The sequence below is a fragment of the Sorex fumeus genome, unplaced genomic scaffold (assembly GCF_029834395.1).
Source record: "Sorex fumeus unplaced genomic scaffold, SorFum_2.1 ptg000054l, whole genome shotgun sequence".
NCBI lineage: Eukaryota > Metazoa > Chordata > Mammalia > Eulipotyphla > Soricidae > Sorex > Sorex fumeus.
The window spans coordinates 26,380,606-26,402,411 of record NW_026606111.1 but is presented as its reverse complement, the minus strand read 5'-3'; the positions used below and the strand labels follow the sequence as shown (position 1 = coordinate 26,402,411).

General features: G+C 41.8%; 1 protein-coding gene across 1 annotated transcript in view; it reads left to right on the top strand.

Annotated features, from left to right (window-relative positions):
* Window positions 1-670: 670 nt before the first annotated feature.
* The window catches only part of SNX3 (sorting nexin 3), a 48,479-nt gene continuing 27,343 nt past the window's right edge, over window positions 671-21,806 (top strand). Inside the window, exon 1 of the mRNA XM_056125115.1 lies at window positions 671-1,038. Within this exon, the coding sequence (XP_055981090.1) occupies window positions 877-1,038 (162 nt within the window). The 5' untranslated portion in view covers window positions 671-876. The remainder of the gene's footprint in view (window positions 1,039-21,806) is intronic.

Genomic DNA, 21,806 nt, shown 5'->3' with positions numbered 1-21,806 from the left:
GGATCCAAGACACATTGCAGGGGGATATTTTAAAGCTTAAGTCAAGCTCATCATTTGAGGCACGTGGTAAAGGTCGTTGAGAAGGAATTTTTTTTCTAAGAATTAAAAAAAAATTCTATCACCGTGAGATACACAGTCACAAAGCTATTCCTGATTGGGTGTCAGTCACACAATGTTCCAACACCCATTCTGGAAAGGAATTTTGTGGGGTCCACGGTGTGGTTTAAGTTGGCATGGAGAGTTAGCGGAGGTGGTCGTGTCTCGACGACGGGCGAGCCTCTTCGATCTCACTCTTCTAATTTTTGGCCCCCGCAGGTCCCTAAGTCACCAGAAAGCCGGTTCCAACGACCTAACCTTCCTAACACGGAGCCCCGGCCCACAGCCCAAGGCAGGAAGCGCCTAACCCCAGCTCACTGAGGCGCGGTGCCGCACCTTGGCCCCGCAGCCAGGCGGCGGCGCGCTCGCGCGGTGCATGCTGGGCCTTGTAGTTCCGGCCGAGAACCCGCCGCGCCTACAAATCCCGTGACCCGCCTGGCCTCAGCCCTCCGGGCCCCGCTGCTCCCCTTCGGCCGCCTCAGGCGCTCGGGCCCCCTGGGGCTGAGGCGCGGCGTAGTGTCGAGTCAGCTTTTTTTTTTTTTTTTTTCCGCCCGGAATAGCAAGAGACGGAAGCCGGCGGGGCGTGGGGAGGAGCTGGGCGCGCGCGCACGGGCGGGGTCTGACGCCCGCCTGACGTGCTCGTTCGCCAGGCGAGCGCGGCGCGCGAGTCCCGGTGTCCCCGCGGCGGGCGGCTGCGGCGGTGGAACGCGGAGGGGGCGGAGGGAGCCCGCGGCGGCGGCGGCGGCGGCGGCGGCAGCAGCGGCGGCTGCAAGCACCGACATGGCGGAGACCGTGGCCGACACCCGACGGTTGATCACTAAGCCCCAGAACCTCAATGACGCCTACGGGCCTCCCAGCAACTTCCTGGAGATCGATGTGAGCAACCCGCAGACCGTGGGGGTCGGCCGGGGCCGCTTCACCACCTACGAAATCAGGGTCAAGGTGAGGCTGACTTTCTCCTCAGCCTGGTCGCCCTCAGCCGCGCCACGAGCGGCTTCCCCCCACCCACCCGCCACCCCACCCCACCCCACCCCACCCCATCCCACGCCGGGGGGGGGGGCCGCCGACCTGCTCGGGCTGACTGTGGGGCGGCGCTCTCCACCGGCGGGGGTGGGGGTGGGCAGGGCCCCTCTGGCCCCTGGGCTCGAATGGATGCGGGAGAAGACGGAGGGCGAAAGTGGGGAGGACGCTGCCAAGGGAGCCCGGCGTAGGCACTTGGAGAAGGTGCTCGAAGAAGAGGGCGTAGGTTGAGCGCCGCGGGCCCCCTCCGGCAGCTGAACTGGGAAAAAAAAAAAAAAAAAAGAAAAGACATTTGAGTTGCCGGGGGTGGGGGTGGGGGGGTAGATGGTAGATGTTTCCAGAACACAGGCTTTCTGCGGGCACTCGGTGTGAGGAAAGGGGGTTCGCGCAAAGTTAAAGCTTCCCGGGAGACCCTCCCCTCAGAGGCGGTCAAGCCGAGCTGCTGGCTCTGGAGGCCCTTCGCCTGAGAGACCCGGGCCGCCGGGAGGGAGCTGGAGGCAGCCTCTCGGTTTTGGGTGGGCTGGGACCGCGGAAGCCGCGGGGGGAGGGGGGTCGAGGGAGGTTGCGTTGCGGGGCGCCACGCTCTGGAGCCCTCCACGGAGAGAAGTGGGGGGCGGGGGGTTGCCGACCTCACAATCCCGAGCGACCCCCGCGTTCTCGAGAGCCCGTTGCCTTTGCCAGACCCTCGCACTCTCTGTTCCGCTTCGAGATTTGCACTTCACTGAATGGAAGGAATCAGCTGAAGTAGAAACAACACTTGTAATTTCCTAACCGGTATTTGTTGGCAATAAGTAATTCAGATGATTTGAAAGATGCTTAATTGAAGACGGGTGCTTCACTTTTCGCTCGAGTTCAGGCTCGGAGAACTTGTGCCTGTACGGCAGTGTGTGTCTTCCAAAATTAATTACGTGAAGACGAATCCAGCTGTTAGAGACAACGGCAAGTTTATTTTATTAAAAAGGAAGCATAACAAGAACGTTGCCTCGGTAATCAAAATTTACATAACGAGTTACTATTAACATTGAAGTGGAGTGATTTCTCATTAACTTATGCGTTTTTTTTTTAATGTGATAAAAACAAATTTTACCATCTTACCTTTTTGGTGGGGGGGCAGCTGGCGACCCTGGGACTACTCCTTGCTGGGATTCTGGGCGGCCATTCCAGGTGGGGGTTGGGAGGACTCTGCCACACTAGTTCTTGGAGCCAGCTCCCCAGCCCCATCTTCACCATTTGAAGTGTTCAGTAGTGTTAACTGTTTTCCCATTGTTGTGAAACTTCCGGACTTTAAAGGTTATTTGCTTTTCGTAATGCTGCCAAAAGAAAAAAAAAGGTAATAATCATCAGACCTGAAGATATGGAACTGTATAATGTTCCAGGACACTCTTGCCTCCTTAGGAATGTGTAAAGTATAATAAACACTTGGAGCAAAAAAAATCCAGCTTGTAAATCTAGTGAAAAAATGAAAGTTGCATTTTAACTATAGGACAGATTTTGGATTGTCTTGGAAGACAGGTCATGAAAACTTTCTCTTTTACCTTTATTCTCCAGCATGTTTTTCTTTATTTCTTAGGCTAACATAGAACTTAATATTTGTTTCTAAACTTCCATAGCTAGTACTTCCTGTTATACACTGAAGCTAAATCTTCTGCCTACACTTCCTCCATTGAATAACTGTTCATTTTGCTGAGTGGATGATCTTAAGTGGAGCCATATGGTAATTTAATTGTTTTATTTATTTGGGGGAGGAGGGATGAGCCACACTCAGTGTTGGTGAGCAACTCCTGGCTCCATACTCAGGACTCACTCTTGGCAGTCCAAGTTCAGGTGACCGTATGCAGTGCTAGGTATTAAACCAGGATCTGCTAGATTCAAGGCAAGCTCTGTAACCTCTTATTATCTCTCTTACCTTGTAATTTAATTATTTTAAAAATAGGCTTTGGGAGAAAGTAAGCTTTGCATGAGGGAGGCCCAGGGTCAGTCCCTAACTTGGTTCACTGTGCACCACGAAGAACCACACACAAGAAGCAGCATTTGAGCACTGCTGGGTGTGGCCCCCGTCCAAAAAAATCCCATCTCATACTGTCTCCCTAAATAGCTGTTGGGATACTTTATTTCTGGGAGGCAGTTTGGATCATACCTAGAAGTGTTAAGGACTGCTTCCACCTGTGCTTGTGGAGCATCTTGCCACACTGGCGATCAAATCTGGGCCTCTTAAATGTTCGGCATGCATTTTGACCCATGCCATCTCTCCAGCTCCTAATGTGATACTTAAAAATAAATTATGAAGAGATCTGAGAGATCTGGGTTTAGCACTGGTGGCTCCGAGCACTGAAATATAATAGAAAATAAACTTTAAAAAACTGAGACCTTGGGTTCAATCCCAGCACTGCAAAAGTAAATGGATTATTATATGATTGATTGTATTTTATTTAATGTGTTATTTATTGTTGTTGAATGAAACTAACTCCTCAGATAGGCAGTGCATGTGCTTTACTGCTGAGTCTTATCCCCAAACCTTTTATATTTAAAGAATTTTTATTTGGGGGTGGGGTGGGAGGCTTTGGGTCACACCCGCCTCTGGCCACACCCGCCTCTGCTCAGGGTTTACTCCTTGCTCTGTGCTCAGGGATCATTCCTGGTGCGCTCCAGACCATATGGGGTGCTAGGAATTAAACCCAGGTGAGCTGCATCGAAGGCAAGCACCCTACAAGCTATTCTGTCTATTCAGCCCTGTACATTTTAAAGAAATTAATTATTTTTAAGAGTGAGTAATGAGTTACAGAATAAACAGTATATACTCATGCTGGTGTGTGTTCTTGTATAAGCCAGTTCATAGTGTGTTAACGACCATGGTGTAAGTGCCTTCTAAGAAGATGTAATTGAGGTTCTTAATGGTTTGAACTTAAACTCAGGATACCACATTGTAAGATACTGGGTCTTAATAAAGCAGCATATGCTCACTTTTTTTGGTTTTGTATTTTTGAGTCACACCTAAGAAAGGTGTGCTCAGGGATTACTCCTGGTGGGCTTGGGGGACCACATGTGCCTGGGATTGAGCCTTAGGTCAGCCATGTGCAAGGGAAGTGCCTTAACTGCCAAACTATCACTCTGGCCTTTTTTTTTTTTTTTTTTTTTTTTTTTTTGCTTTTTGCTTTTTGGGTAACACCCAGCAATGCACAGGGGTTATTTGGCTCTGCACTCAGGAATTACTCCTGGTGGTGTTCAGGGGACCATATGGGATGCTGGGAATAGAACCCGGGTTGGTCACATGCAAGGCAGACAAGTACTTCCTGTACTATCACTCCAGCCCCCTGGCCTCATGTTTTTGAAATAGGTCCTACCTTATTGACTAGCTTCGTGCTCTGGGGATCATTTGTTACTACAGACCCAAACAGGGCCTCCCATAAGCAAAGCTTGAACTCAAATACGTTGAGCCATCTTTCCAGCCCAGCATATGTTTTTTGAGGTAATTAGTTTGTACTAAGTTTAAATGGCCAGTGAAATTAATAATTTTTGTAATTTTATTACTGCTTTTTAAAATTGTTGCCGCTCTTCCTGTCCCCTAATATTTGCTGTTGGCACATGGCAAACCATTTTATATTCCATAGCTTGGACCCTTTTAACTATCTTATAGTTGCTCTGATTCTGGTCTTGAGAAAAAAAGTTCAGTTTTATAAGATCTGATTGAAATTACTCTTAATTCACAGTAATTTTATATGGATGTTGGCACTTAGAATACAAGTTTCCTAATCTATCTTCTGGTTTGAGAATGATGTTTAAGACTAATAGGGTCACTTGATTACATCTCTGGGCTTTTGAAAGTGATTGGTACAGTATTAATGTTTTTTTTTTAATTGTTCTAATGGATAGATGCAATAGAGACTAATGCTTAAAAGTTTAGGAAGCTCATGTTCTAGAATTATTTTGGCATATTAAAGATTGAAAGCTAAAGAAAAAGTCCAGCAATTGTTGATGAAGTTTGTGGTTTGCCATTAAGTTTTCAAGGTTCTCGGGGCTTGCTTCTGGCTTTCCAAAGAGGGATCACTCCTGGTGGGGATTGTGGATCATAAGGGGTCAAACCTGGGTTTGCCATTTGCAAGGCAAGCAGCCTGCGTGCTACACTATCTCTCCAGCCCAAGAGACAGTGTTTTTAAACGGGAGTAAAGCGATAGTGTTAAAGACTGGTTCTTATGGTCTGAGATAGCTCCTGAGTCACAGAATAGATTTGTCATTTATGAATTAAGACAGGTACAAAATCTAAGTTCCACTTCCCGTTTGTAAAATAGCTTTGGAAATGGGTGTCTACCTCACAGGACTAAAGGAAATACGACACATAAGTCTCCTTAGCATAGTGATTGGTACATAATAATATAATTGGTACTCAAACATAATTGGTACTCAAAGGCTACCTCTTTCTCCATGCAGATATTTTCTGAATTAATAGTTTGCCGTCACCTACTTTTTTGTTAGTTTAGGAACTTTTCTCACTAAGAAACCTACTTGAAATAGAAATTTTCTCTCTCTCTCTCTCTCTCTCTCTCTCTCTCTCTCAACTAGAATATTTCTTCATGCTAATAGTTAGTTGAAATCCTTAATGTGAACTGTAAACTGCAACAGCTACTCTTTTGGGTTTGGGTTTAGACATTGTTCCCTTATGGAATCTGTGCGTGTGTTGGCAGTATGCAATTAATTTCCAGGTACCTCTTTTGCCCAGTTCTAATGGTATTTGTTTTATCTTAGCGCTTCACTTACACTTTCTCTTCTGCTTGGCAGGGTAGCCGCACTTGTAACCTGGTTTCTGAAGGAGTCACAGTGATGCACTTCTTGTGTAGGTCTTCTTGTGATGCTTCCAGAATGATTATGTCCCCTTCATATTCAAGGCCAAAGAGCACTTTTTTTTTTTATCCCTGGGGGAGGGCCACACCTGATGGTGCTGGGAACTACTTCTGACTTTGTGTTCAGGAGTCATTCCTGATGGTGATGAGGGGGGCCTTGAGGTGTCTGGATTTGAACCCAGACTCCTTCATGCATGCATGCACTCACTCAGCTCATTGAGCTGCCTCTCTGCCCTGTATACTTTCATTGAGGCAGTTATGCTTTAAAAAAGAACTTATATCATGCAGTACTTAGCCAAGTAGATTTTTTGTTTGTTTTTGATCCCTCCTGTGTATGTGTGTGGGGTGTTTGAAGGCCATGTGGTGCAGAGGATTCAACCTGGGGCTCCCAAATATAAAGCTCATGCCTGTTGAGTCATCGCCCTGTTCCCTAACCAAGTAGACTTAAAAAAATGTTTTAATAGTTGTATGTTTTGGGCTAGAGAGATCTTAAGCAGGGGTGCATGTGTTTTAAACAGTCATTATAGTACAGTTCTGACACTACATTGCCTCCTAAGAACCACTGAGCAATCCCCAAGAACTGAGCTGGAGTAGTGCCTAAGTGACACTGTGTATAATGACCCCAAAGACAAAAAATATTAAAAATTACACATTTTGTATAATTCCATATAGAAAGTTGTACACATTTATGACCAAATAATTGAATAGAGCATTCCATTTTGTAAGGTGTATAGTGATTATTGTTACCCTTTATTTTAGAGGCCACGCTAGCAGTGCTCAGAACTTACTTCTTGCTCTTTAGTCGGGGATCACTCCTGGTGGGTCTTGGGGAACCATATACAGTGCCAGGGATCACATCCTGGTCAGCCATGTGCAAAGAAAGCACCTTAACACCTGTATTCTCTCTGGCCCTATACTAGTAATCCTCCCCCCCGAGTTTTTTTGAGATGTCATTGATAATATTTTATTAATTTTAAAAAAGTAATGATTTACAGTATGTATATATCAAGAGATGATGACCCCAATAAGTTTACTTAACATCCATAATCTGAGAGTTATAAAAATTGCTGTTTGAATTTGACAAGTTAAAAAACAGAGCTAAATAAGTAGTAAAATTTGCTACTAAATATTTTTTGTTTTGTGGTACTAGGAATCACGGCCTCACCTAGTCGAAGCAGGTGCTTTACAACTTAGCCACATCCCTGGCTCAGATTTGCTAATAAATGTTTGACAAGAAAGATGATTGGTGAAAAGTAGCATCTTAGCAGTATTTGTCGTTCTAGACCGAGATTGAGAATTTTTCTTTGGGTGAGTCCTGGTAAGGTAGAATCAATATATAGTTTGAAGCAGAAGGAAAAAAAAATCCTGGATATTTTTAGGCTTTGTAACAATATATTGTTAAAAAATAATATTTTAAAGAATTTGGTGCCAGAAAACATCTACAGAATCCATGTAGCTATATTAATTGGCCTTGAGATGACTGATACACTTTTTTTTGCTATTAGCTACAGCTGATTTCCATCAAGCGAAAGTATGTTGCTTGCTTTGAAAGTTATGTTCTTACCAAACCCATTCTCATTCTCTCTTTTTTTTCTCTTCCTCTCTCTTTCCTTTTCTACCTCATTAGGTGCATATACATTAAAGAGTGTGATTTCTTCCTGTTGTACGTATCCCTTGATAAATAGAAAATGGCCTTCGCTGTCCCTTCTAATCTTTTTTAACCTGAAATTTATGTTGTCGATTACTAGTATGGCCACCCCACCCCAGCTTTTTTGAGGGAGCTGTTTGCTTGCAGGATTGTTTTCCATCCTTTCACTTTGAGTCTGTGTTTGCTCTGACTGTTGAGATGAGTTTCTTATAGGCAGCAGAATGTTGGGTTCTGTCTCTGAATCCATTTTGCCACTCTGTCTGTCTGTCTGTCTCTCTCTCTCTCTCTTTTCTTTAAAATTTTATTAGTGAAACACCATGAGGTACAGTTGTAGACTTACAAATTTTTGTGCTTGTGTTTCAGTTATACAATGATTGAGTACCCATCCCTCCACTCGTGCCCATTCTCCACCACCACTAATCCCAGTATCCCTCCCACACCCCACACTCCCATACCCCCATCCCACCCTGCCTCTGTGGCAGGGCACTCCCTTTTGTTCTCTCTCTCCTTTTGGGTGCTGTGGTTTGCAAAAGAGGCATTGAGTGGCAATCATGTTCAGTCTATAGTCTACTTTCAGCATGCATCTCCCATCCTGGGTGGATCTTCCCAATACCCTTTATTTGGTGCTCCCTTCTCTATCTGAGCTGCCTTTACCCCTAGACCACTCTGTATCTCTTAATTGGTGTATTTAGACCATTGATGTTGAGAGAGATTATTGTTACGGGGTTTAGTGTCATCTTTCTATAAGGGTTTGTTGTGCTTGTAGGGTTTGTCTTGTCTTATAGTAGCCCCTTTAGCCCTTCTTTAAGGTTTGGTTTTGTGTGGTACTACATGGAAAGTATCATACTAAGTGAAATGAGTCAGAAAGAGAGGGACAGACATAGAAAGATTGCATTCATCTGAGGAATATAAAGTAACAAAATAGGAGACTAACACCCAAGAATAGCCAGATAAGTACAGGAGGTTCACTCCATGGCTTGGAGGCCAGCCACACATACTAGGGGAAAAGGCAGCTCAGATAGAGAAGGGAGTACCAAATAAAGGGTGTTGGGAGGACCCTCCCAGGATGGGAGATGCATGCTGAAAGTAGACTATAGACCGAACATGATTGCCACTCAATGCCTGTTTTGCAAACCACAACACCCAAAAGGAGAGAGAGAACAGAAGGGAAAGCCCTGCCACAGAGGTGGGGTAGGATGAGGGGTGGGAGAGTTATTGGGATCATTGGTGGTGGAGGGATGGGTACTCGATCATTGTGTAACTGAAACTCAAGCACAAAAATGTGTAAGTCTACAACTGTACCTCATGGTGTTTCACTAATAAAAATTTTTTTAAAAGATGGGTGGGAAGCTTTGTGACTGACATCTTTGGGTTCAGTGGAAACAGAAACAGGGATTCTCTGCCACATCCCCCTATTTCCAGCAACTCAGCAGTCATGCTGGGCCCACATCAGGCTGTTTTATTTGGAGCGCCCTGGAGAGAGATGGGTGAGGCCCCCACCCCCTGCCCCAAGGGACCCAATAGCATTTTCAGTGGTTTTTCATAACAAAACAAAATATATTATTTTGGTTCTTCTTTGGGGCAGGAGTTGGGATTCAGGATGGAAACATCTGAAATATGGTGGTGGGAAGGTCTAATGGTGGTGGGATTGATGTTTGAGTATTAAGTGTAATCAAATATTGTGAACTACTTTAGAAAATAAAAATAAAATTTTAAACTTGGGAGTGCTGTGGCAATTAAAAAGTAGTCCTAGGGATCAGGGAGATAGCTCTATAGACTGGAGCACAAGTTTTGCATGCAGGAACCTGGGTTCAGTCTGTAGGACCACTTGGTTTATACAACTACCACCAGAACTAATCTAAACACTGTTAGGAGTGGTCCCATCACAAAAATTAAGACAAAACATCCTATTTTGTTGAATTGTTGGTTGGTGAGTTAAGGCACAGAATGCTGTCTCGTATCCAGAGAAAAGTATCTAAATATTGACATAGCCAGGATTAGATTGGCAGTAATCTGGTCCAGGTTTAGAGTTCTATAGGACTAGGGATGTGGCTCAGTGGTACACTTCATACCTTTTAAGAATTTGGCCCCGGGTTTGATCCCTGTCAGCACAAAACAAAAGAACAAAATGGCTTAATCGCATTTAATTTAAAGCGGTACATTAAAACGTTTCCTGTCTGCAATCCTATAACTGGGGCACCCTCAAGTATCTGAACCTTTTATAAGAAATCTTAATGTTGCTACTTTTGATGCCTGGGAGTTGACTTTTCATTAATCCATAGTAGGTAAGATGCACTCAGGAAAATTGCTGGAAAGAGCTTAGTATTAAATTCTGTTACTAACAGATGACTTGAAGAGTTTTGTTGATTGGTTAATGGTACTTTTTTACAGTTTGTTTTGGAGCCACACCCAGCAGTGCTCAGAGGTTACTCCTGGTGTGCACTCAGATATTACTCCTGGCAGTGTTCAGGGAACCATATGGGATGTTGGGGATTAAACCAGGTCGGTTGCATGCAAGGCAAGTGCCCTACATGTTCTACTGTCTCTCCAGCCCCAGCTAATGGTACTTTTGAAAGCTGAGCTTTTCTCCATGTAAGTTAAAGCTGAGAAAGTGATGATAATCTATGACTTGAGTCCCTGTTATTTTCAAGACATCATGCCATATGTATGTAGTTTGATCTCCCCATGCCTTTACCTCTATTATTTTGATGTCCAGGAATTGTGGTGCTCTCCACATGTTCTCATTTTAGTTGTACTCACAAACTTGCTAACTAGGCAGTGACACACACACCTGTTTGTACTGAGAGGCTTCTGGTTGTGCTCACTGGTTGCTCCCTCCTTATAATATTCAGAGGACTATATGATTCCAGGGATTAGACCCAGCTTCAAGCATAGGCCTCCTGCATGCAAGGTGTATACTCCAGCTTTTATTAGCTTTAGAATCACCTTGGCAGTGCTCAGGACTTGCTACTCCTGGCTCTATAATCAGAGATCATTCCGGGAGTCTTAGATCCTATGAGATGCTAAAGATCGAACCACTTTGGCTGTTGCAAGGCAAGTGCCCTACCTGCTGTACAATCTCTCTGGCCCAGTGTTTTAGGTTTTTATTTTTGTTTTGGGGTCATACCCAGTTGTGTTCAGGGACTATATCCAGTGTGATCCTTAGGGGTCACTTATAGTGGTGCTTAGAGAACTATGTAATGCTAAAATTTGAACCAGAGGTTCTCGTGTGTAAAGTACATGCTTAAGCTCTTTGGGTTAGCTTTCCTTGCCCATAATTTCATCTTTGAAGCAATCAAAATAGATAATACCCTCCTTGCAAGTATAGAAGCTGAAGTCACTATTGAGTCTCATCTCTTATCCTTTCCTCTTTTGATTTTACGATTCAGTCCTACTCAGCTGCTTGTATTTCTTGAATAAGTGGGTTCTTTAGTATCAAGACTTTTGCAACTCTTCCTCTTTTCAAAAACGGTTCCTTTAGCAGCATTTTCTGGCTACTACTACTTGTCAGCAGGACTCAGACTTACTATCACCTTTTTTTTTAGAGATTTTGCTGATGTCTTAACTTGAGACTGCATTTCCTTCCTTCGTATTCTTTTTGCCCTGTTAAGGATTATGTTTAATGTCTTGACATTACTTTCTTCGGTTCCTGTATATTTTGTAATCTCTAGAAGACAAGGATTGTCATAATCACCTTACTCAACATATGGAACATTCGCAATTAGAAATAAATGAACTTTAGAAAAGTTAAATACAATGAGTCCTCAGTTCACTGATAGGTTCCTGGAAATTCCAAGTTTGAGTAAAATAACAAAAATTGAAACTAGTTTTATCATAATCATAAGGTAATTGATACCGGCAAGTTAAGTTTCTACCACACATTTCCGGTCACAGAAACATCACAAAACTTCAAAATATTGATTCACATCACTTCTAATAGTAAGCAGTGTTTTAGATCTATTTTTCTGCCCTTCTATTATTGGAATAAGCATATCTATCTCATCTAAGAAAGGACCCAACCCTGGACAGGAAAATTTCTGACCAAGACCCTGGCAAATCACTAAAATGTATTCCCTTATTTTCCATTTTACCTATTTTGAACATCTTTCATACAAATAAAAAATTATACAATGGTTTTTTTTCTGTCTTGTTTCTGATTTCAATTAGCATACTGTTAAGTAAATATTAGATACATATTTGACATCTGCAGTCTTCTAATTTATGGGTTGAATTTTTACTTTATAGTATCTTAACAGTTTTTAATTTTGATTAAAGTCAGTCAACCTATTTTATCTTGACTGCTTAAATTTTTTTATATGTAAGAAACTATTTTCTAATTCCAAGTTTCAAAGATTTATTTTGGCTTTTGTTGTTGTTGTTGTTTGGAGGGTCTACCTGACTATGTTCAGTGACTATTTCCTCTGGGTGCTCTTGGATCACTCACTCCTGGTGGTATTTAATAGGAAACTGTGCTGTGATGAGTATTGACTCAAAATGTGTACTCAGCTCATTGAGCTACCTGTGGCCTGAAGTTGTAAAGATTTTTTTTTAATTATTAATTTTATTTGCTTTTTGCGTCACATTCAGCTATACTTAGGAGTTACCTGGCTCTGCCCTCAGAAATTATCTCATCTCCTGGTAGTGTTCGTGGGACCATATGAGGTGCCAAGGATCTAACCTGGGTCAGCTGGTATAAGGCAAACGCCCTACCCGCTATATCATTGCTCCAGCCCCAAGTTGTAGAGGATTTATTTTTATTTATTTTTATTTATTTATTTTTTTTGCTTTTTGGGTCACACCTGGCGATGCATATGGGTTACTCCTGGCTCTGCTCTCAGGAGTTACTCTTGGCGGTGCTCAGGGGACCATATGGGATGCTGGGAATTGAACCCGGGTCGGCCGCGTGCAAGGCAAACGCCCTACCCGCTGTGCTATCTCTCCAGCCCCAGAGGATTTAAATGTATGTTTTTACCTTTTATGATTTTAACCTTCATATTGATTTTCTTATCTACTTAGAATTAATTTTTGCTTATGATGTGAGGTAGGGGTCTCGATTCATTCTAGAGTGCGCACACACACACACACATACACAATTCTCTCAGACTAAAATGGCAAGTCTTTGGGATGTAGGAGATGGTGAGAATACACAGAAAACCCATGCAGAGATGGGGGAGAACGTGCAGAATCCAAACAATGGATTTTGTTTGGACGTTTGGATACCACACAGGTACTGATTCCTTTTCTTCTCATCAGTGAAATAACAAAATGATGTTACTTAAGGGTCAGCCATCTCCCAGTCAATACAATTAAATGGCAAAACAGTTGAATTTGTAGGTGCGCTCTCTTTATTTCCTGTTTTTCCTTTCACCCTCACTAAACATTCCCTTCACTGGGAGCTTTAGAAATTGTAGTGATTCTCTTTAAATTGGGTTAAAGCAGAATTTGTGAAGTACAAGTAAAAGCATCCTAACCAGTGCCTGTTACTTGTTATACAGCAGGCATAATTTATGGCTGCATTATACTTTCTCTGAGAAGTGAAAGGAGCAGATCAGTGTGAGCAAAATATGTAGACAGCAGAGAGCTTGTTAACCTGGATGGGCTTTTAAAAAGGAGGCAAATTCTAAATAAGTAAATTGAAATGAATTCTGACAGTGGAGAAGAAAACCAGTGACATGTGCCGGGGAATAAAAGCTGATTTTGGAAAGGAAAAAGTTTATAAAGCAACTGAAAGCCTGCCAGCCTACACAGCTTTCCATTTTGGGAAGAAAAGCATTGACTGTATTGAGCTAAATCAGTAGTTTTTGTTTTGGTTTGGGGGTTTTTTGGTTTCTGCTTTCCCTCTCCCCCTCTCCCTCCCCTTCCCCTTCTCCCTGGGTCAGCCATGTGCATAGCAAGCTATCTCTGGCCCCAAGTAAATTTTTTCTCATATGCAAAAGTCTCAATGGCCACTCTGGGGCTACTACTGTGTTGTGACTATCAACTCTCAGCATCACTTCTTTTTAGATGAGGGAAAGGCATATTCCCTTCCCATTGCCGCATGTAGCCACAGAGGATGCTGGGAAATTTAGTCTAGTTGGGCAGTCATATGAAGAAATGAGAAAAACAATGACACTGCCTTACTAATGTAGCAATCTAGTGATTGGTTCCTTCTAAGGTCCTTCAAGCCTTCCAAAGATGGTTTTAGCAAGGTATTCTGTAGCCACTTACTGATTCTTTCCCCCCCTTTTTTATGGTGTCTGAAATTTTAATACTTAGGGAGAATTCATACAATTTGCAAGTAATAAAATTGAACTTAGTTTTGACAGTCAAATTGTGAATGAGTTTTGATCTCTTCCTATGAATTAATTATGAGTAGAGAAAGACAGCAAACATGAAGACTTGGCTTATCTGATAGGATATAACACAGGATTGAGATTTAGAATTGCTGAAAATAGATGATAAATAGTTTGCTTTCAGGAGATTTTAACTATATTATTTCACTTGAGACATGCATATTAGTCAGTTTACTAACATTAAATGTTAGGGAATAATATGACCAAAACAAGTGAGATTAGTATCTCATCATTTTTAATCAAACTTCTTTGGGGGGAGGCGGGGGGAATCATACCTGGCAATCCTCTTCAAGCTATTTGTGGCTCAGTGCTTAGCAGTGTCCCTATCACTGCTGGGGAACTATCTGACAGGGGAATCAAAATTGCACTTCTCATATGCAAAGCATGTACTCAGCCCTTTAAACCTTTAGTTTTAACTTTTTATATTTAAAAGTATGTGAATGGTAATTATTAAATTCTTTGTTCTAAATTGTTATTTTGCTGTAGCTTATCTTGTTAAAGTGATTTTTCTAAAACTATTTTCATACCTACCTTCTACAATTTACTTTTTTTTCTAGTCTACGCTCCCCATGGCATCATATTCGATATGCCAAATACAGTAACGACATTAGGTCTCTTTCCCCTGACCATGAAAGAGTCTCCAATCATTGGGAAAAGACAAGTAAGAAGAGGCTGCTAGTATCTCAGTGCTGGGAGGAATAGAGATGTTACTGGTGCCCGCTCGAGTAATTCGAGGATCAGTGGGATGACAATGATACAGTGATACCCTTGTGGGATGAGCTTTTATGTTCTACAGTTAAGTTTGAAAATTCTGATCCATATAGGGGAAATGAGTCTCAAAGCTCCTCTCCCTTGGTCTTGAACCCTCCCTTTTGTTTTGTGGGGGTTGGGGGTCCTGATGGGGCAGGGAGGTGGGAATGAGCCATACCTGGCTGTGCTCAGGGCTTAATCTGTGCTCAGGGGACTATATGTGGTGCTGGAGATCAAACTGGTTGGCTACCTGTAATGTAAGCACTTCATTTCCTATACTAGCTTTCTGGCCTGCCTTTTGTCTTTTTTAGTCTCACCCCTTCCTTTGATATTAGTTGTTCTTAGATGGAAACAGAAATAGATGCAAAATTTTGATGGCTATGTATGTTTGTCTAGATTTATAAAGATCCCATCATACTCAAATTGAGAATATTCTTAAAATACTAATGGGTCTAGATAGTAAAGATCATCAAGCTGTGGACTTTTCTGTTTTTATAAATAATTATTTATTGGAACACAGTGTACCTGTTACCTACTGTTTATGACCACGTTTTGTTTGTTTTTGGGCCACACTGGGCACTGCACAGGGCTTCCTCTTGGCACTGTGCTCAGGGACCACTCTTGGTGGGGCTCTGGGAACCATAGGTGGTGCTGGGGATTGAACCCGGGTTGGCACTGTGTAAGGGAGTGCACATCACTCTGGCCCACTATTTTTAATTTAATTTTTACAAAGCTGTTTGTAATTGGATTTCAGTCATGGCAGTATTCCAACACCATCCCTCCACCAATACACGTTTCCCAGCCCCAGTGTCCGCAGGTTCTCGCCCATTAGCCCCCCCCACACCTACTGTTTATCACCTTTCACTAAGTGGACAGAGTTGGTACAGCCTAAAATCATCTCTCCCTTTTCCTCAAAAGTTAACCAATCCCTGAACAAGTGTTATGTAGCATTAACATAATAGAAATAAAAATTACTTGGAAAATCTTCGTTTGAGAACACAGAACTGTGGGAAAAAAATTCTACTTAAGATGCCAGAAGTGAATGAGGAAATGGTAGCTAAATATAATACTGCTAATTAGATTTTTTTTTGGTCTTATATATTCATCAAATGCCAGCAAAATCTTAAAGTAAGCCCTATTGCTGGGAGCTGACTGATGTATTAGACACTATTCTTCCCTTTAGAAGAGAAGTTTTTACAAAGACAAAATTTAGCTTTGAAAAATATTAGATTGCTATTTTTACTAAGTCCAGTCACAAGAATTTTTTGTTGGTAAAGCTTATTTTCTCATGCAGAGTCTTTAATCAACTCCTTTGAAAGAGAAAAAGTTGTTTCAACCTATGTTCATTGCAACATTATTTACAATAACCAAAATCTGTAAACAACAAAAACACCCAAAGACAAATTAATAAAAAATTTTATATTTATTTAATAGAAAAATGTTCAGCTATAAGAAAAGATAAAAACCCTATCTTTTTCTTTTGTCAACTTGAATGGAACTAGAATGGAACTTTGTCAACTTGAATGGAACCTATAATGGAAAATAAGTCAGAAAGAGAAAGACAAATACCCATAATTTCACTCACTTGAGATAGAAGAGAAAGAGGGAGAGGAAGGAAGGGAGAGAGGGAGGGTGGGAGGGAGGCAGGGACTGTGAATGTAGATAAGCCCTAAGAGGGATTGAGAGATAGTACACTGAGTAAGTCACTTAACCTCCCATGTGGCAACCCAAGTTTGATCCTCAGCACCGCATATCCAGTCTCCCGAGCACAGAGCCAGGAATAGCCTCCTGGACACTGCTAGATGTGCACCTCCAGGAACCCCTTCAAAAAGGACAAAGATAAGGGAACAGTGTTGAAGGATTATTGTTGCATAGAATCTGATAAAACAAGATTAAGAAAGTATTATAGATTGAGTAGACCATTGGTTATGATTATAGATTAGTAGGTTACTTTGAAAGACTTCATTATTCTGGAAATATAGTACCTAACCTGGATTCTGGATGGAGTGATAGCACAGCGGGTAAGGCATTTGCCTTGCATGCGGCTGACCTGGGTTCGATTCCTCTGCCCCTCTCAGAGAGCCCAGCAAGCTATCAAGTATCTTGCCCACACGGCAAAGCCTGGCAAGCTCCTCATTACGTATTTGATACGCCAAAAACAGTAACAACAAGTCTCACAATTTGTGCCTGCTCGAGCAAATCAGTGAACAACGGGAGGACAGTTCTAAAGCGCGATACTAACAGTGCTAAACCTGGGTTCTATTCCATCACCTTCTATGGGTTCCAGGGGTGATCCCTGAGTACAGAGCTAGGAGTAAGCTCTGTGCATTTCCAGATGTAGTCCAAAAACAAACCAAAGCAAACCAAAAAGAACTATTTGAAATTCCTTTCTCTAGAACCTTTGATTTGCTTTTTTCTGAAACTGATAGTTACTAGATACCTTGGTTATTTATTATTTTCCAACACACCCCCACAAGACTTCCCTTTTGATGTTGTTATTGCAGTGTTTGCTTACTAGATTGTAGTACGCCCAGGCTTGCACACTTGATCTGACACCAGTAATCACATTTAGTGATGAGGAATCAAACTTGTGGCTTCATGCATGCTAGGTACACAGTCTACCACTGAGCTATATCCGCAGAGACCAGTATGGAACTAATTAAATTGAAGTGCTAGATGGACAAACATGTATTTGTTCAGTTTCCTTGGAATTAAAGTTGACTTGTCAACTTCATAAGCTGATTATAAATGATACTGGCCTCTTGAATAATACAATGGCTCATCTGTAAAGCTATAAAGAGACAAAAGACTTAGAGGACAGAGGACAGTGGACCTTTGCATACAGCCCACTTGGGTTCAACCACCAGCACCCCATAAGGTCCCCTGAGTCCAAAAACAAACAAAAAAGCCAAGCCTTTAGCTCTTGAAGTTTTTTTTTTTTTTTTAACTCTGCTTTGGGCTGGAGCCATAGCACAGCGTGTAGGGCATTTGTCTTCCACGCGGCTGGACCGGTCAACCTGAGTTCAATTCCTCCACCCCTCTCGGAGAGCCTAGCAAGCTACTGAGAGTATTTTGCCCACATGGCAAAGCCTAGAAGCCACCTGTGACGTATTCGATATGCCAAACACAGTAACAACAAGTCTCACCATGGAGACATTACTGGGCCCGCTCAAGCAAATCGATGAACAACGAGAGGGTAGTGCAGTGCAACTCTGCTTTATCTCATTGGATACTCAGAATCTGTTCACTGATAATCTGCTTCACACATGCCCCTATTCTCTGATCATTTAGAGAAAACTTTTTCTGTATTTATGCAGGACCACTCTAGCAGTTCCAGGGTCAACTCGCTTCCCAGTTCAGCAATGTGGGTTTAATAGTTTAAATCTTAGGTCAGAGATATGTAGTTGTTAGGCCTATTGGTGATGGGGGTCATCAGAGCTACACCTGGTGAAATCAAGGAAAGGTAGTGGATGCAGTGCTAGAACTGGAACTCTGGGCCTCATCCATGTAAGTCATACTTTATCCCCTTATAGCTAATTCCTCAAACCAGAGAAAGGTTTTTGTGGGGTCTGGAGCGATAGCACGGTGGTATGGCGTTTGCCTTGCGCACAGTGACAGTGATACACTACTCATTACAACTAAGGGCTGGAGCGATAGCACTGCTGGTAGGGCATTTGCCTTGCACGGGGCCTACCCGGCCAACCCGAGTTTGTTTCCTCCGCCCCTCTCGGAGAGCCTGGCAAGCTACTGAGAGTATTTCGCCCACACGGCAAAGCCTGGCAAGCTACCTGTGACATAATCAATATGTCAGACACAGTAACACACGTCTCACAATGGAGACATTATTGGGCCTGCTCGAGCAAATCGATGAACAACGGGAGGACAGTGCTACAGTGCGTTACAACTAAATGGCTAATGGAATTATCAAGATACCTCATTAAAAGAAAATTTTGAAAAGTATTGTATCTCATCATGGGGTCATTAAGTTCTTGGCTGAGAGTTTACTAAATTGTTCATTGCTAATTGAGCCTTCTGGAATAGTTCATTGAGTATAGTTGACTTCTATTTTACTTATCCATCTAATTTGGTGTGTTCCTACTGGGATCCCAATATGGTAGAATTTAAAGGTTTTGTCACAGAGCTGAATTTGTGTTTGTATACTCTAGAAACTCCAGAATATGTAACTGGGCAAACTTTACAAACTTTACAACTCAGTGGAAGGAAAAGGAAGGAAAATTACTCGGATATGACCTTTAAGAACCATAATAGCTTGCTCAGTATTCATTATACCTAATAGTTAAAAAAGGTTATACTCAACCATTTTTAAATTGTACTGACCTAATGATTGTGTTGAAATCTTTGGTGACAGGTTGCAAACTCCACTTTTCACCTTAGCCATGGTTAATTATAAAGATTCTTATAGATATACTGAACTGTTTCTAATGAAAAGTTTTTTGATTTGTATACTACTAGGTTATTAAACCAATAACTTATAAAAATTTACAAAAAGAGTAAAGTATTGTAGTGTACTCTATATTATGTAAGTACTTAAATAATAACTCTCAATCTTTAAATTTAGGGCATGTATGTGAATCATACTTTTTTGTTGCCTTGTTGATCCTATAGCTAAACACATTTAGTGAAGGAGGGAGTTTATTAGTAATCACCCAGTGAGTTGAGTCATTAAATATGTTTTTGTAGTTAAATATATTTCGTAGTTAAATATAAAGGTAAAGGTAAAGGCCCTCCCGTTGATCGTCGATTTGCTTGAGCGGGCCCAGTAATGTCTCCATTGGAGACTTTGTTGTTACTGTGTTTGGCATATCAATACTCTCGGTAGCTTGTATATTATTTGTTATTTTGTTACTTGAAGAAATACCTCAGTTCTATAATTTTATAAAATAGGTGGGACTTTCATACTATTCTTAGAAATTTAAAGCAACTGTGCAACTGTTTTTATGTTTTTTGCCGCACTTTGAATTAAACCAAGAGCAGTAGTCCTAAATTTTTTTAAATTTTGGTCCCCCACCCCCATTGTATTTTAGGCACTGTAATTTGCACTGCTCTTAATGATAGAGTTCATGCATAACATGATCCTTTATCACACCCTCTCCCAGAATGCTTACTTCTCTCCACATTGTTTTAGTCTGCCCCCCCACCCCTAGTCATTCTGATCCCATTTTTACCTTGAGATGAGGTTCCTACCAAAGACGCTTTCTCCATTTTGTTGCCTTTGATATTTGTTATTCCCCCACTATGTCTCTTTATATCCCACATATAAGAGAGATCATTCTGTATCAGTTCACCTCCTTCTGGCTAATGTCATTCAGCATGATACTCTCCAGATCAATCCACATAGTTGTGAATTACATGATTCCATGTTATCTTACAGCTGAGCAGTATTCCACTGTGTTTATATACCACTGTTACTTTATCCAGTTATTTGTTTTTGGACATTTGGGTTGTTTCCAGCTTTTGGCTATTGTGAATATTGTGAGTTGGACCAGTCAATATTCCTACCAGTAATGAGGGTCCCTTTTCCCCCACTTCCATACCAGCACTAGTTGTCTATGGTTTTTGTGATGCATGTTAATCTCAATAGTATAATGTGATACTTAATGCTGTTTTGAGTTTCCTGATGATAGGTAATGTAGAGAAGTCTTTCATCTACCTTTTGGCTGTTTGGGTATCTTTTTTGATATATCTTCTTTGAAGATGTTTCTTGTTCCTCTCTACCCCCTATTTTTGTTATTTTGGATTTTTTGTTTGTCTTTTGGATTTTGGGCCATGCCAGTGGTGCTTAGGGATCAGTTCTAGAAGGCTCAGGGACCATATGGGGTATTGAGAATCAAACCCAAGTTGGCTGCATGTAAGACAAGTGCCCCATGTGCTATACTCTCCACTCTAGCCCTTCTCCCCTATTCTTTGATGAGGTTAGATTTTTCTTGTAAAGTTCTACCAGTGCTATACATTATTTTGAATATTAACCTTTTATCCAATGAGTTGTGAGCAGATACCCTCTCCCAGTCTGTGGCTGTCTTTTTATTCTGGTCCTGGTTTCTTTTTCTTAGTTTATTGTAGTCCCAGTTGTTTATCTTTGCTTCTGTTTGCTTGGTCAATGGGCTTGAGTAATTTGAAAGTACCTCTTGCTTCAAGGTCATGAAGTGTTCTGCCTGTATTTTCCTTGATACATATTTGGGTCTGATACTGAGTTCTTTAATCCATTTTGATTTGACTTTTGTGCATGGCATTAGGTCAAGGTTTGCATTCATATTTTTTATGTGTTTCTAACACCATTTGTTGGAAGAGGCTTTCCTTGTTCCACTCCATACTTTTTGCTCCTTTATCAAAGATTAACTCTTTGTATATCTGAGGATCTGTTTCTGGACTTTGAATTCTTTCCCATTGGTCTGAGGGTCTGTTCTTTTTCCATTACCACACTCTTTTGATAACTACACTTTATGATAGCTTAAAGTTGGGAAAAGAGAAGTTTCTCATCCTGCCTCCACCCCCAAACAATCTCAATTGTTTTTTTTCTTTTTGGGTCATACCCGGTGATGCTCAGGAGTCACTCCTGGTGGTGCTTGGGAGACCATATGGGATGCTGGGAATCGAACCCGAGTCAGCTGGGTGCAAGGCAAATGCCCTACCCGCTGTGCTATCGCTCCAGCCCCAACAATCTTAAGTTCTTGAATTTCAATTTTTCCTTTTAGAATCTTTGTTGTAAAAGATCATGATTTCAATTTATTTTATCTACTGCTTAAAGGTTGGTTAAATCTTAGGAAGTACAGCTTATCTTTGCCTCTGATATCTACTGGGTCAGCTTGATTGGGGCCAGGAGATTTATTTCTAAGACATTGTACTATGACGGACTGGCAAGTTGGTGCTGGCTATCATCTGGCTAACACTTAGCTTGAACTGTTCTTCAGGTCATAAATTTTCCTCCATAGGATAGCAGAGCTTCTAACAGAATAATGGTGACCGGATTCCAAGAGAGAATGAATATGGTGGAACAAATGTTGCAAGAGAATAAGCCCTAATTCTTATATATTTGCTACCATACTGTTGATCAGAGGCAGTCATGTGCTCAGGCCTGTATAGGAGTGGGTACAGAAAGACATGGGA